The sequence below is a fragment of the Argiope bruennichi genome, chromosome 4 (genome assembly GCF_947563725.1).
Source record: "Argiope bruennichi chromosome 4, qqArgBrue1.1, whole genome shotgun sequence".
In the NCBI taxonomy this organism is placed as follows: Eukaryota; Metazoa; Arthropoda; class Arachnida; order Araneae; family Araneidae; genus Argiope; species Argiope bruennichi.
Window position 1 is genome coordinate 143,634,929 of NC_079154.1, and position 15,755 is coordinate 143,650,683.

Genomic DNA, 15,755 nt, shown 5'->3' on the forward strand with positions numbered 1-15,755 from the left:
GTTGAAAAAACTTTGGCAGTACTTAATTTATTTAATAAGGTATCTATTCTAGGGAGAGGCTCTGCCTCAGATTTGCAAAGGGAATTAATTTTACTATAATCAGTACAAAGACGACTTTTTCTATTTTCATCTCTTTTATATGCTAATGTTACAGGGGAGGAATAATTATTAGTAGATTCTTTTATTAATCCTGCATCTTATTAATCCTGCATCTTATTTATTTCAATTTCATCCGTAGCAGAGGTTCTATAAGCCCTTTGTGAAACTGGTAAATCAGATATTCTAGGGGGTTCCATTCGTATTCTACCAACATCATATTTATCATATTTTGCAAACACATGAGAATATTCTGACACCAGAGAAAACACAGGTTCAGATAGTTTGTTTACAGTCAAAGATGAGAAAATTTCCTCTGAGGTATTCACTACCTTGATCTTATTATCACTGGTGTTATTATTTTCAACAATATGTAAAGCCATATAATTATTATGGGTATGCAAGTTGGAAATAATTTTTCCATTTTGAAATATTTTATTTTTGTCACAATCTATAATTAATTTATATCAACTACAATTTGGAAGTCCTAAAATGATATACGGTAAAGGATAGTCCATAATATATAATTTGATTTTCTTATTTATTTGACCAATTTTTAAATATATGTCACAAATTTGGGTTAATTGGAATGTTCCATATGCTTGTTTGACTTTAATAGGGTTTACATTTTTTTCTTATCAAGTTAAGTTTTTCACAATATCTGCAGATATAATTGAAAGAGGGGATCCTGTGTCAATAACAATATTTACGTTACTATGAGGGTTATAAACATTGTCAAAGTTAGCTAGACTTGGTAAAGTTGAGATGTGTCCGGATACTAATAATTGTCATTGTGCTGGGCCAGGGACCTCATTAGGAGAATTTTGTCTCTTTTCAGGATTTTGAGAACAGCCAAGAGAGACTTCTGTGCACGGGGAAGTTAAATGGGCTGTTATTGGAACATTTGTGATAAATTGGGGTTGATGAAAAGGACATACTTGCGTCCAATGATAAGCATTTGGAATACCTATTTGAGTACAAATTCTACATGGAGAAGATTTTAATCTTTGTTGGAAATGCAATTTATGAAAATAGTTATTGAAATTGTCGGGACGTGGCCTTATTGAATTATGATAATTTTGTCTAAAATTATTGTGAGCTCGAGGAATAAAAGAATTTTGAAATCTATAATTAAAATTTTGCCTAGGTGTAAAAGGTGCTGGTTGCTTTACTCTGATTCTGTTTCATTACACCTGCCTGGGTTTGGTTCTGAAGATTCTTCCATTTTTAATAGTTTAGTTGTTATTGTAAGCCATTCTGTAGGGGTACAAGGAGCTTTTATGCTTACCAATTGTTTTAATTGATAATCAGTAAGACCTTCTAAATCCAGTTGTGAATTAAGGCCTAACTGTCTGCCACAATTTAATTTTTGATGAAAATAATCAACTAATTTATCATTTTTTGAATCAAATTTCAATTGTGAAAAATCAGAAAAATCAACAATATTAGGTTGAATGAACTGTTTGGTTAATACATAACATAACTCATCAAAATTACAATATTTAAACAATTATTTATATAATGAGTTAAAGCTGATCCTTTAAGAAATTTAGCAGTATTTTTAATTTTCCACAAGTCATTCTTGTTATTCTCCTGACAAATTTTGTTAAAATATCCCAACCATAAATACACTTTCATCCCATTTTCGGGATTAAAAGGGATTATGGAGGATTCTTGGGCTATTTGATCATTTTCTTCTATATCAATTTTATTTTCTGAATTTTGAGGGTTAGACACATTTATTTTATCTGAGTCAGTCATTTTTCCAGATCTTAACAACATTAAAGTATATTTCAAATAAAAAACATTATAAATTTATGCATAACATTTTAAATAATACTATAAAAATATAATTTGAAATTATTCTAAAATTCAAAAATCAAAAGAAAAGAAAAACACACAATATAAATCTTGATTTTCACCCGTTGAGCCAGGAAACATTAAACACTTTTTTGATGAATCACTTTTTTAATTAATCACAAAAATGCAATTTTGAGCACTGTAACTGACACTGGAGACTACGACAGGTGACGGAAAGCTATTTTTATTTTGAGATGATAATATAACATACAATTGATATTTTCGAAATCTGATTGATTCAATTTGGCACAAAGTAGGAGCAGCAACTTCTTTATGCTGTCAAGGAGCCTGAACTTCTTGAAGATATAAGGAGCACGCACATGACGATATGGATCGCAAACACAAGAGTATCTATTGAACAACAAAGCCGGAATGTCGGATGAGGTCATAGGTTACGGAAGGCACGGTGTAGTAACATGATGGAATGCATGAGATATTGCATAGATTGGTATGAAACTTCGTCATGGAACGACGTAGCCGAAGGAGCTTCGCCATCGGAGACAGCGTGATCGAAAAGCAAACATCTTTGGCGAGCTGCGGAGGTGCAATGCAACGTCGAACCTCTTCCGCGGATATAATTTTAATTCTTTTGAAAATTTTGCTCAGGAAACTATCCTTGTCCACTAAATAATATGTAAACATTATTTTATGTGAAGCAGAATGCAGTTTCGAAGATAGTGAAGAGAATTTCGATTTCGTGACGTCGTTTTATTTCATATAGAAGAAGCACGCATTATATACATGCAGGAGCGACGAGCAACACACAACACAGAACGACACAGAAAGAAATGAGGAAAAAACTCTTCAACATTTTATCCCTGGTCTTATATAACTTGAGATATTGATAGGGAAAATATTTCTCCATAGTGCTTATATACAATGAGATTTCGATAGGGATTTTTGACGCATGTCAATCACAAGTAAGGGAAACACAGGGCTCTTTTAAAAAGAATGTGCTTACTGGACATTTTTCTATTCTGTCACGCAGAGCGTGTAAAAGTGCAAATGTAAGCATTTTTACAAAGCTTCTCATGAATTAATTAAGCCCTCAGGGGCTCACCTACTATAGGTGAGTACGTGTGTCCCAATCCCGAGGTTCTCAGGAATTTTTACTCCCTTTATGTTTACTCTTCACTACGTCTTCTGCTGTTTCCTTTTTTCTTCTTTCCCTCGAGGGTACGCGAGGGAGCTCTCCGTGAGAAGCTGTCGCCGCTCTGTTTGTTTCCTGCTTCTCATGGACAGCGAATGCCCCCACGTGTTTGCCGTGCGTAGCGACCCATTAGACAGGTGGTGCACTGTGGTCCCCGGTGTATCAATCGGCTGGTCGCTAGCCACCTGAGTGGTTGGTTTGCTAAGGATCAAGCAAAGGGGTTACTCCTTGGGCTTGGCGTTAAGGGTGGTCACTGTCCCCGGGGGTAACTCTGAGCGCATAGGTTCCGGCCAGCACTAAAGTAAGCGCCGAGGCTGGGAATGGCCAGAGCCGGTGGCTGCCTTCCCTTGTTGGGCTTCGTGGTGGGCGGTGCCGTCGGGCCTGAATTTCTACCAATGTCGTAGGGACAAACGGAAATCTGCTCCCTTAGGTGGGCAATAAATTCTTTCGATTAATTCAATGACAGCTATCTTCCCAATTTTTTTTTCTCTTGAAAAGAGTTTCGAAGACGAATGAGTCTTTTCATTCGTTATCTCCTTTTTTAGTTGAAAAATGCATCACTGGTAATATCGGGGAAGTAAAATGCACCAAGAAACTTCGTTCCAGAGACTTGCTTGTGGAAGTTCTGTCCCGAAAACAGTCACAACAAGTAATGAAACTGAAGACATCTGATAATATCCAAATCATCGTTTCTTCACATGTTTCTTTAAATTCTTCCAAGGGAGTTATCTCCTGCGGAGAAATGTTTAATGATGAAGGGGAAGAATTCTGAAAGAATTGAAAAGTCAAGGGGTGAGTCATGTAAGACGTATATCAATACGGAGAGATGGCGAACTCCATAAGGCAAAGCATTTGATTTTGACATTTGGTTTCCCAAAACTGCCGGAGTATATTAAAGCAGGCTATATGCGTCTTCCAGTAAGACCTTATATCCACAGTCCACTTTCAAATGCCAACGTTTTGGGCATTATAAAGCTTCTTGCCGCGGAACACTGATCTGCGCCCATTGTGCAAATGTCGGTCATGACAGTGCTCAACGCATATCTGTAGAAAAGTATGCAAACTGTAAAGGTGCACTCACCTCTTATTCCAGAAATTCCCAGCGTGGTTGCTTGAAAAAGAAGTATTCAGTACAAAAATAAAAAATCATCTATCTTACGCCGCAGCTCGGAAACTTGTGAAATCCCAAACCTTTACAGACACTAGCTATTCTTCCATAGCTCGGACAATAGCTAAGCAGTCAAAATCTTTTGATACATCGAATGATTTTTTTGGCTTTAGATAAATCAATTACAATTAATTCTAATTCATCTAAATTGTGTATTACTCAGAATAAAAAAGTGTCCATTCCAATCTGTGATATTGCGCCAGCTGCACAGGATTTGAAGAAAGAAAATAGATAGAATAAAAGCCTGAAGTCCGCAGTTGAAAACCAAAAGGAATCAATGCCTGAAAAATACAAATTTTGGATAACCTCGCCTTTGCAAGTTTCGAAATCTGCTCCTACACTGGTAAACAAATCTTATCTGCTTTAACACGTGTGGCTAATCATTCCAAAACTATACATATACTGATTCTTTGTCAGCCTCCTCGATTTCTGAACGTATATCGAAGGACTGCAATTCCAGCAACAAAAGTGAGAATGATATCGGGTCGTCTATGGCTGAAGACACTATAGATTATAACCCAAACGAAACTATTGAGGAACCCCCCCCCCCTGTTGTTGATCTGCAAGAACAACCAACAGTAAGCTTTAAAATCCCTACTTCAACCGATAATCTTACTGTTAAAGAAAATTTTTAAAAAAACAGCCCATTTCATTGGGTTAATTTTAAAACCTTTCATCGTAAGACAATTAGTACCACTGTCCATGGCAAGTACAAAAAGAAATATCATGTCAAAAGATTGTAATGAATTTCTATCCCCAATTTCGACATTATTTGTCTTTTGATATTTTAATATTTTTAACAATTTCTTGAAATTTTTTTTTATCTTGTCATCGTATTTTGCATACAGATCACCATATTTTAGAATTTGTCATTTATACGATTTATTTTTATTCATAGTTTTCTATTTTTACCATTTGATTGGCGCAGTTTAGTTAAACATGGCTCTTGCGCCATTAAATCAATCAATCAACCAACCAACTTGAATTAATTAAGTAGAAATAGTGGAATCGGATCAGTAAATAAGAGAATGAAATTGCTATGGGCTAAATTAAAATGAAGCTTTGTATATTAATTTGGATTAAATTAAGAGTTAGAAATATCATTATATATATATGTGGGAACTACTGACAGATCTCATTCCTGTATGGCGCCATGTTGCGTCATTAATCACATGGTGCTTTTCCGCCATTATTGGCAGACGAGAGTTGGGCAGTGAGTCTGTAAGACGTACAGCTCACGCTCATGTATCTTTATGGATTCTATGTTAGCAATGTTTAGTCCTTTAATCTCAATAAATATATTTCACATATTAATGCTGGTCGTTGTCTTTCCCCCCATATATATATATATATATATATATATATATATATATATATATATATATATATATATATATATATATATATAATACAAGGTACTCCCTCAAAAAAATGTTTAAACGTGGTTTAATTCCTTACCTATTAGAGATAAGTGGTCAGTGTAAATTGCAAAGTAGTTCAAAATAAGGTATGAAATAAGACCAAGATAATAATAATAATAAAAAATTCTCGCTAATTTACCAAAAGATACACTTTTTAAATTTTTATGCATCCCTTCCAGACAAATATAGTGAAATAGAAAGTTTTAATTTTTTTATGCAACAACAGCATTACAAAATTCGGCATATTCGTGTTTTTGAGTAAGTTATACTTAACTGCAAATTGAAAGCGCTGCATAGTGACCATATATCAATACAGAAATAATATTTGTGACATATTATAAAAAATAAAATGCATGATAATATTTACATTAAAACCCTTTTGGACTGTCTAGGGCAGATTTACGACACTGGCACGTACCCTTAAGAGTTATATAAAGATATTTTAAACTCTTGATTTCAATTCTGATTTCAAAGTTTTATCTTAATTTAGCCCATAGTATGTTCATTCTCTTATTTCTTGATCCAATTCCACTGTCTCTACTTAATTAATTCAAGAGAGCTTTGTAAAATTGCTGAATCGGCTAAAAACCTCTCACATTCCCACGCTCCGCGAAAAATGTCCTGTAAGCACATTCTTTTTTTAAAAAAATCCCTGTGTTTTCCCTTACCTCGTCGGCGCGTGTAGCTAAAATATGAAGCACTATGAAGAAATATTTTCCCTATCAAAATCTCAAGTTATATAACACGAGGGATAATTTATTTCGCTCTTCTTCTCCACTTTCGCTTTTGCGCCGCGCTGTGGCGGACGTGTCTTGTCCGCGTCTTTGCTTGTAAATAATTATGCTTTCCCAGAATGGATTTTAAAATTAATTTAAAAATTTTAAATGTTTCTTCACTGTTTTCGAACCTGCATTCTGCTTCACATAAAATAATGCTTGCTTATTAAAGAGTCGCCAAGGATAGTTTCCTGTGAAAAATTGTCAAATGAATTTAAAGAATTAAAATTAAATCCGCTGATCAGGCTTCAACGTTGCATTGCGCCTCCACATCTCGTCGTGCTCCAAATATGACTGCTTCGGACCAGGTTCGCCCAGCTTCGATGTTTACTTGGCGAAGCTCTTTCGCTGCCATCTCCTTCGGCTGCCTCCGGCCACATCGTTTCACGCAAACCGTAGTCCAGAGTCCGGTCCAGTTCCCGTTGAATTCCCTGCTGCTCAACGCTACTCCTTTCATACATAACCTGTGATCTCATCCGACATTCCTGCATTGCTGTTGAATAAATACCCTTGTGTTTGTGCTGCTTATCTTCAAGAAATTCCTATTTGTGCCATACTTCATCCAGTTTCTCAAAATATTACTTGTGTTTTATATTATCACCACAATATAATGAGCACCTTCTGTCATCTATTTTACTCTCCAGTAGTTTCCAGTGCTCAAAATTGCCTTTTTGTGATTAATTAAAAAAGTGATTATTCATCAAAAAAGTGATTATTGTTAAAAAAAAAAGCCTCTATCCGCTGACTCAACGCATGAAATTCAAGGTTTATATTTTGAACTTTTGATTTTAATTTTAATTGAATTTTCCAATTATAATACAATTGCAAATGATATTTTCATATTATTATTTAAAATATTATGATGTTTTTAATTTTTTTCATATCTATTATTTAAAATTTATTCACAATATTATAATTTGTTGAATTTGAAAATTATTTACATGCTATTAAAATCAAGAAAAATTATTTCCCCAAATAAATTAAATTTATCTATAAATAAAATTAAAAAAAATAAATAATTAAAAGTCATGACACATTATATCAGAGAAAATTAGTTCAGAGGAAAATTTGTTACACCTCAGATTGTAATGAAACTATACTCTGGTATTTATTGTGTCAGATAGTTTTTCTTTTAATATGCATACAGACCTTGTGAATGAAAAAAAAAAAAGGTAACCTACCAAGATTCTTATATACTTAATAATTAATGGCATATGATAATAAGACTAAGGTAGTGAATACTGAGGGGAAATTTTTACACCCCTGACAGTTATTGAGCTACTCTCTATTATCACTGTGTCCAAATACTTTTTTTACAAAATACAAAAGTTTTTTTTTTCTTCAATTACCAAATATTTTTTATTTATTTCCCAAATATCATAAGAGTATTTTGAATCTTGTGTTGGTTACATTCATTCACAAGTATTTTGTGCGAAATCTTTGAATTTTGCATTTATTAATTTTAGTTCCAAGTTTACATTTGATATTTTTGAATTTTGCAGTTATTATTATCATTTCCAAATGATTTATTTGAAATACATGAATCTTACATTTATTTACATTTCCAAAGTTTTATATGAAACCATTCAATTTTACAAGTATTATTTTCATTTCCAAGAATTTCATTACATATTTTTGAATCTTATATTTATGGTTTCAGTTCCAAGTGTTTAATATGAAATATTTCAATTTTGCAAGTATTATTTTCATATCCAAGTTTCTTACCTGAAGTTTGGAATCTTATGTTTTTATTTACAGTTAAAATACTTTACTTAAAATCCTTACTATATTGATATTTCATTTGGGTGAAATCATAGCAATATTGATATTATATTTAATACTTTATTTCTAATTTAATAATTTTGTTGAGTCAGACTTTCTAGAATTTAAAAATAATATAAGCAAATCTACCATAGACTTTCCTCATCAAATTAAGTTTATTGAGTTTTTACAGAAAAATGGTCAAAATAAGTGTTTGCACAATATTATTTAATTTTTAATATTTTGTTATTACTGCTGATTATTAAGACTTTTGTATAATATTTTCACAAATATAATTCTTGATCTTTTTTATACTTCTAATATAAAATAACGAATGGGGCTTCTGTATTAATTTCTGTATAAAGTGAAGGTAAGGGAGACCTAGGGAGTCACTATGAATACGCATTTAAACTTAGGTGGCACTTTCAATATACATTTAAATATTAACCTCTTACTCAGACATCACTGTAAGGTATGGCTTGATGCACTTCCATGTCTTGTGGTGGGGGGAAAATTGTAATGAAATTTTAAATGATTTCAATTCTAACTAATTTCCAAAGTTTTATCTTAATTTAGCCCATAGTAAGTTTATTCTCTTATTTCTTGATCCAATTCCACTGTCTCTACTTAATTAATTCAAGAGAGCTATGTAAAATTGCTGAATCGGCTAAAAGCCTCACATTCCCACGCTCCGCGAGAAGGGATAGAAAATTGTCCAGTAAGCACATTCTTTTTAAAAGATCCCTGTGTTTTCCCTTACCTCGTCAGCGCGTGTAGCGAAAATCCATATCAGAATCTTTTTAATACATTAGCACTATGAAGAAATATTTTCCCTATCAAAATCTCAAGTTATATAAGACGAAGGATAATTTATTTCTCTCTTCTTCCCCACTTCTGCTTTTGTGTCGCACTGTGGTGGATGTGCCTTGTCCGTGTCTCTGCTTGTAAATAATTATGCTTTCCCGGTGCTTCCCTGTACGGTTAGTTATATCACCGGAAAAACTGAGTTACAATCATCTATATTGGATGCTGCTCGGTGCCGAATCAGTGATCCCAGAGTTTGGCGACTTAGACGATAAAATAGATAATGCTGGAAACTTCGAGAATTTTAACAATTCGTCCATTAGGAGCCGAGATACGCCTGATTGGCCTAGAAGGTTCTCGTCCCGCCTCCCGGGAACTATAAAAGGACGGCAATCTGAAGCTGCAAGTGAATTGAAGCGTAGTCGGAGTCGTAGGCAAGTAACGAGTCTTTGAGAGGATAGCAATCAACGGCGGAGTAAAAGTGTTTGGGTGGACAGTGTTGCGTGCCGAATCTTGTTATCTATTGTGGGAGCAGCATCAAGCTGTATGTGGAGTAGCCAGTCTTGTGATAGTGAGTCGGTAGTTCGATACAGTTAAAACGAGGGACAATGAGAATTTCAGCTGTTTAGAGAGACCGTAGAGCGAAGCTCCGAGGATACCCTCTCTTGCTGGATTCTATCTGGGCGCTTTGTGGGCTGTGGTCGATTACTACTTGTGGGCTACTGTTTGCTATAGTGTGCTGTCCTGTGTGTACGTCTCGGCTGTATATAGTTGTCGTCTTTGTATTTGTCTCGTCTGTGTACTCATGTTCTTCTTGTAAATAAATGTCGTTGTTGCTTTCTACTGAGGCCTGTTGATTGTGTTTTCACATCATACACCCGTTACAAAGCGAATCCAGTGAACCGTAACAATATATATATATATATTCAGACTGCCATTTTTATTTATAAGTATTAAAAAAAATACATGCAAATAATTTATTGTCTAATTTTTCAAAATGGCATTCTAACAAATTAATTCAGAAACAATATGTTTTTGTTTTTTCATTTTACTGTAATTTAGCTGTTTTAAATATTTATATTCAAATAATTTTTTGTAACTTCATAGTGAAATGTAGACGATTTCTTTTTCAATTTACTTATTTTTTCTCGGAATTATTTCTTTTCAGGACAACTCAACTAAATGTTTCTTGTAAATGATGATTTTCATCTAAAAATATTTATTATGAATTTGTTTATGGCCCCTATTTTTACCGAAAGAACATGCGACAAGTGGCAAAAGCCTTTTTTTTTTTTTTTTTTTTTTTTTAATACTGTATCATAATTTATTTGGTTTTAAAGATACAGTTCTAATGGTATTTTCTAATGTTCCTGTTGGACGGAGAAGAAAAACTTTCTAAATAACCAAATTTGTCTAGAGGGGTCGCTTAAAAATTTATAAAGTGTAATATTTTGAAAATTAACAGGGAAGTTTTTTTATTTCTGTCATTTTATTTTGAACTAATTTGAAATTTACATTACCCACGTATTTCTATTAGATAAAAATTTAAACCACGTTTCAATCTTTTTTAGACGCCTTGTATAGATAGATAGATATTGATATATAGATAAATTTACTGGGCTTATGATAATTTTTGTCAAATTCACTTTAGGTCGACGACATTCATATAGAATCAATTTAATTAATGAAATTAATCAATTAACTGAAAGTTGAACTCCAAAAATATTAAAATAATATGTTGACATCGAAAACAAACAAATACACAAAATTGAAAAACTCAGTCATATCAGAAAGTGAGTGAAAAATTGATTATAATATTCCATTTTTACAAACATGGAGTGTTATATATATATTCAAAGACTTTATGGTTAAAATTTAAATTCGATAGAATGCAAAGTATTTCCAAATAATATTTTATCCTTAGATACAAGGGATGTTCAAATGAAAATGTACGAATCAACACTGTGGGTATAAATTAAGACTTTATTCAAAGTATACACCATAGGTCTGAGCACAACGATCCCATTTATTAACGAGCCGAGGGATTCCTTGTTCCCAGAATTCATGTGGCCGTGACGAGACCCAGTCCTTCACAGCGTCCTTGAGCTCGCCGTCCGAGTTGAAACGCTTCCCTTTCTGGTGTTTTTTCAGGGGACCAAGCACATGAAAATCGCAGGGTGACATGTCCGGTCTGTAAGGTGGATGGTCGAGCTGCTCCCACTTGAACTTGGCCAGTTCCGCGTGTGTGAACCTGGAGACGTATGGACGCGCGTTATCATGGTGCAGAACCGCACCCTCCGTGAGTAGCCCCAGTGTTTTGTTCTTGATGGACCTGAATAGTCTCTGGAGTGTCTCACATTACAAATCAGAGTTAGTGGTTCTTCTGTGCTCGAGGAATTCAACAAGTAGCGGACACTGCACGTCGGAAAAGACGGCGAGCAACACCTTGCCCGGTGACGACGTAAGCTTCCCCTGTATGCTGTCACACTTTGTCTCTGGTTCGTAGTGATGGCACCAGCTCTCATCATCTGTGACGATCCGCTCCAGGAAAGTGGGGTCTTCATGATACCGAAACAGATGTTGAAGTTTTAGCCCCATACGCAGTTCCTTGGGCTGGTCGGTTAGCTGCTTCGGAACCCACTGCGCGCACACCTTCCAATAACGCAGCCTGTCGTGAACAATTGTCCACACTGTTCCAACGCTGACATCCACTTTCACCGCCAATATCCGCAATGTGATACGCCGATCATTTTTCACTAGGTCGTCCACCTTGTCGATGAGATCGGCCGTCATGACTGTGTTTGTCTGGCCTGGTCTCGAATCATCAACCAATCTCTCACGACCTGCACGAAAACGGGAACTCCATTTTCTCTCTTATTTGTCTGACACACAGTCTACGGTGACCATCCGACTATGAACTGCGGCCGGTGTAACACCTTCTACTGTCAGAAATTAGATAACGCCGCGCTGCTCCTTAATCATCGAATTTTGCAATGTGAACGCCATCCTGTTTCACACGCACTGCCACGTCAGTTGGACAGCGCTCTTTATAAGAGGCTCTGCTCTCTCCTGCGCTTGCAGGCACTCATGCATGCTCTGATCTACTCCGGAGACTGCAATCGCATCCCTAGATGTCTCGCTACGTTCACCCATAGCGGCATTGGCAAATGTGTTAACGGTTACATTGTTACGACATTTCGTATCTTTTCTTTTGAACACCCCTTGTGTAATACCAATGTTATTCTTAAAATATTATCAAATTTAAGAAAAAAACTTCTCGGCAAGTAATTATTTGTGTCCAAGTACTGTACTTTTATCTTAAACCAACTTGAACTAAAGTAATTAACCCTATTCACAAATAAGGGATTTAAAAGAAAAAAAAAACATGTTGCGTTTCCAGTTGGTAAATTTTCCTAGTCTTGATTGTGGCCAATGTTGTTTAACTGCAATGATAGGGCGAAAGTTACTACGGTACAGTACCTAAAATAACTTTTTACGTCTAGGTATAGTACCAGCAAATAATACTAATAATAATTTGCATTTTAACGCATTCATAAAAATATATTTTAAAAACTTTTCCTATTTTTTCATACTTTTTTAGTCTATAATTTATAACCCATTTTAACAAATATTGTGCAATCTTGTTGCCAATTTTTTTCTGAAATTCTGTAATATATGTTACAGAATTAAAGTTGTTTGAAAATTAATCGATTGACTGGTAATTAAACTCTGAAAAATAAATCTAAAGAAATCATAAATGTTCAATTTCTATTGAGAACATCCAATTTCAGAACAGATATCAGGAAGTGACCGGAAAATCGATTGCAAATATGAAACAAGTAAAAATGTCTTTCGTTTCAGATGCCTGTGCACCAAGAGAGACGCCATCATTGTGAGTGCGGTGCTGTTGCTCGCCCTCGTCGCTGTCATCGTCACCCTCTCCTTGGGGCTTCCCCAGATAGAGGAGAAACGCCGTCAGTATTATGATACCTCCTTCCCCGTTTCTTCCTCGCCTCTACTCACCTTCGACAAGGCAGTCGTCGTCACCGATGGCAAACCCTGCGCTGCCATTGGAAAGTAAGTATCTCTGAAGATACCTGCTGAAAATATTAGCATTGTCAGTGGTTAAAAATGGAATCTGGTGTAGCAGGATCCGGGCCTCGACTTCTTTAGATATCATTTTTCGTTCGGATACCTTTATTTATCAATTCAATATTTTTTCTTCTATTTTTTTGGATAGATTCATTCCAGTATGCCAAAGGCTACTGTCTATCCACTGACTATCCTCTTTTGTTGTAAGATGCACCTTACAACAGAATGGATGATTCTGACTAGGAGACTCCGCCCCTTACTCTCTAATATTCTCCAGTTCTCAATAAATTTGCGATGTAAACAAATCTCCTCCCTCGCTATTGTGATTAGTATAGCAACTGTGCATTTGCATGCAGTTATGGTTCTTTTATAATAATAAATGTAGTTGATTTTGATTTGCTTTTAATATTTACTTAAAACATCGAGGAACTAAAGCTGTTGGCCTCGAAAAAGATTTTTTTCTTATATTTTAAAAATAAGTTTAGAAAATAAATCAACAATCAAATGGAACCTACAAAGAAGCATATAAATACGCAAAGGAAAAAAAAAAGATTTTCAAGATAAGAAAATCCTAAAAACAATTCTTTAGTTTTGCTTATAAAGAACGTATGGTATGATGTCCTAAAAAATTATTATTTAAAAAATAATTTTATAGATTAACTCAAATTTAAAATTGATTTTAAAAAAATAATTTTATAGATTAACTCAATTTTAAAATTGATTTTAAAAAAATATTTTTGACTTAATTAACAAAGAAAGAAATTTGTTAGCAATGAAAATAACTTTTAAAAAATATGTATAATGTTAATAACATCGTAAAGCCAAACTCAGCAAGTAGATGAAATGGACGGCCGGAGAAGAATGATAAATGCAGAATTGTAAACTGAATAACATGCTTTCAATTGTTTATTAATACTTCAAAACACTGATGTTTGTATGGTGTCTCTATCGAAAAGATGTAAATTAAAAAAAAAATTATAATAATAATTTAGCCATATGTCATCCTGGACTACTTAAAAACTGTTACATTCTTTTCTTATAAACATTAGTGAAGGCTCTTAGGTTAGAGAAACCTTTATGATGCTGTCGAATAATTTGATCCTGCCCAAACCAATATAAATCGTCCATACCATTAATCATATTTTATCAAAGTTTGACCTTAAATTTTTTTTTTTTTTATGATCTTCAAAAATGTTAAGCGCATGGAAAACTGATTCCTTTTAAAAATATGTTATTGACGGGTGAAATAAATAGTATTACTGGAATTATTTCTTTCGTTCTTACTTTAATAAAATGAGCAAACTTTTGTCTTTGATTCAAGACAGTTCTTTTCGACATCTATGCTCTAATCATCAACATGATTTCAGCGCGATGAACCTCTTGAAAAAAGCATCTTTCCTTCTTCGAACAATACATTTCCTCTTTCAGAATTTGTGTTATAATTAAAAATGCTGCTGAGATTCATGTTTACAGGGGTGTGATATTTTCGCGAATCCGCTGTTTTCCTCTCTCTCTCTTCCTTCAATATCTCATAGTTTTCCGGGGGTTTTGTTTGTTTGTTTGTTTAAGAAATCTGCAGTTTTATAGAAAAGAAGTTCTAATGGAGGGGAGTGTCTGAAAATCCAGGAAAAAAACTCATACCGAAGGAATATGCAAACTAAATATTCAAATTGCAAATAAATATTCATCGTGAAGAAATGAGATCTCAGGTCTCAAGAATTTTCTGAATTTTGTACAGACGAATGAAGCTGCTTGTTGTGCCAATGTGATAGATGCTCAAAAGAAAAGTATGAAATGCCTGTTGAGTCATAGCTGTGAAAAACTGTTTTATAAAAAGTTAGTCATGAGTTCATGATAAATGACAAAGTCCAATGACCATTAAAGAAATGCTTGCTAAAATATGCCGGTGAGATATGTTTTCAATAAAGTACTAGCTTTCTCCTTATATTTGTTGTTCTACGTATACATTTGTTTAAATTTGTCCCGAGCTGTATGCTTTTTAAAGTGTCTTGGGGAAATCATATGCTGTTGGTTTCTTACTTTTATAAATATTTTGAAAGGAATAGTAAAGCCAGTTCGTTTGTAGTCTTAATAATTTTTTTCTGTACTTGACTGTTTAATTCATACATCATTACATAATTTTTCATGTTTTTCTTCTGCGATTGTTTTGGGTCGCTTTTTGGATTTCCCTTTTTTTCTTTTTAGTCAATCACAGAACTGTGTTTTACTCGTCGTCGAAAAGGAAATTTTAAATAAAATCTCGTGCGTCCCCCCCCCTCTTTATTTTTTTACGTTTAGAAAGTGAAATCACGTGGTCCCTCAGCCCATCAAGATGTTATCATATTTTATATCTAAATAACGCGTTTTCGGAGAGTCGCGGATCAGAAATATTTACTTAGATGTTTTATTCAAAAACCATTCGCTAGAATTATTCTGAAATTTCCTTGAATTATTTTGGGCCGCGGTGGGGTTTCGGTAAAATCTCGGCCTCGGAACTGAAGGGATCCATTTTCGAGACCCGATTCCACCGAAGAACCGTCGTGTATGCGGGTCTTTTACACATTAAATCCGTCGAGGCAAACGTCCTTCCGCTGGTGTGGAAGTTTGGAGCGGGTGTGCTAGTTCAA

At 34.4% G+C, this 15,755-nt stretch overlaps 1 protein-coding gene across 2 annotated transcripts in view; it reads left to right on the forward strand.

Moving 5' to 3' along the window:
• The window catches only part of LOC129965446 (scoloptoxin SSD14-like), a 123,118-nt gene that overhangs the window by 49,116 nt on the left and 58,247 nt on the right, over nucleotides 1-15,755 (forward strand). For both annotated transcript variants that reach the window (XM_056079315.1, XM_056079316.1), the window contains exon 2: nucleotides 12,898-13,113. In XM_056079315.1, the coding sequence (XP_055935290.1) occupies nucleotides 12,898-13,113 (216 nt within the window). The remainder of the gene's footprint in view (nucleotides 1-12,897; nucleotides 13,114-15,755) is intronic.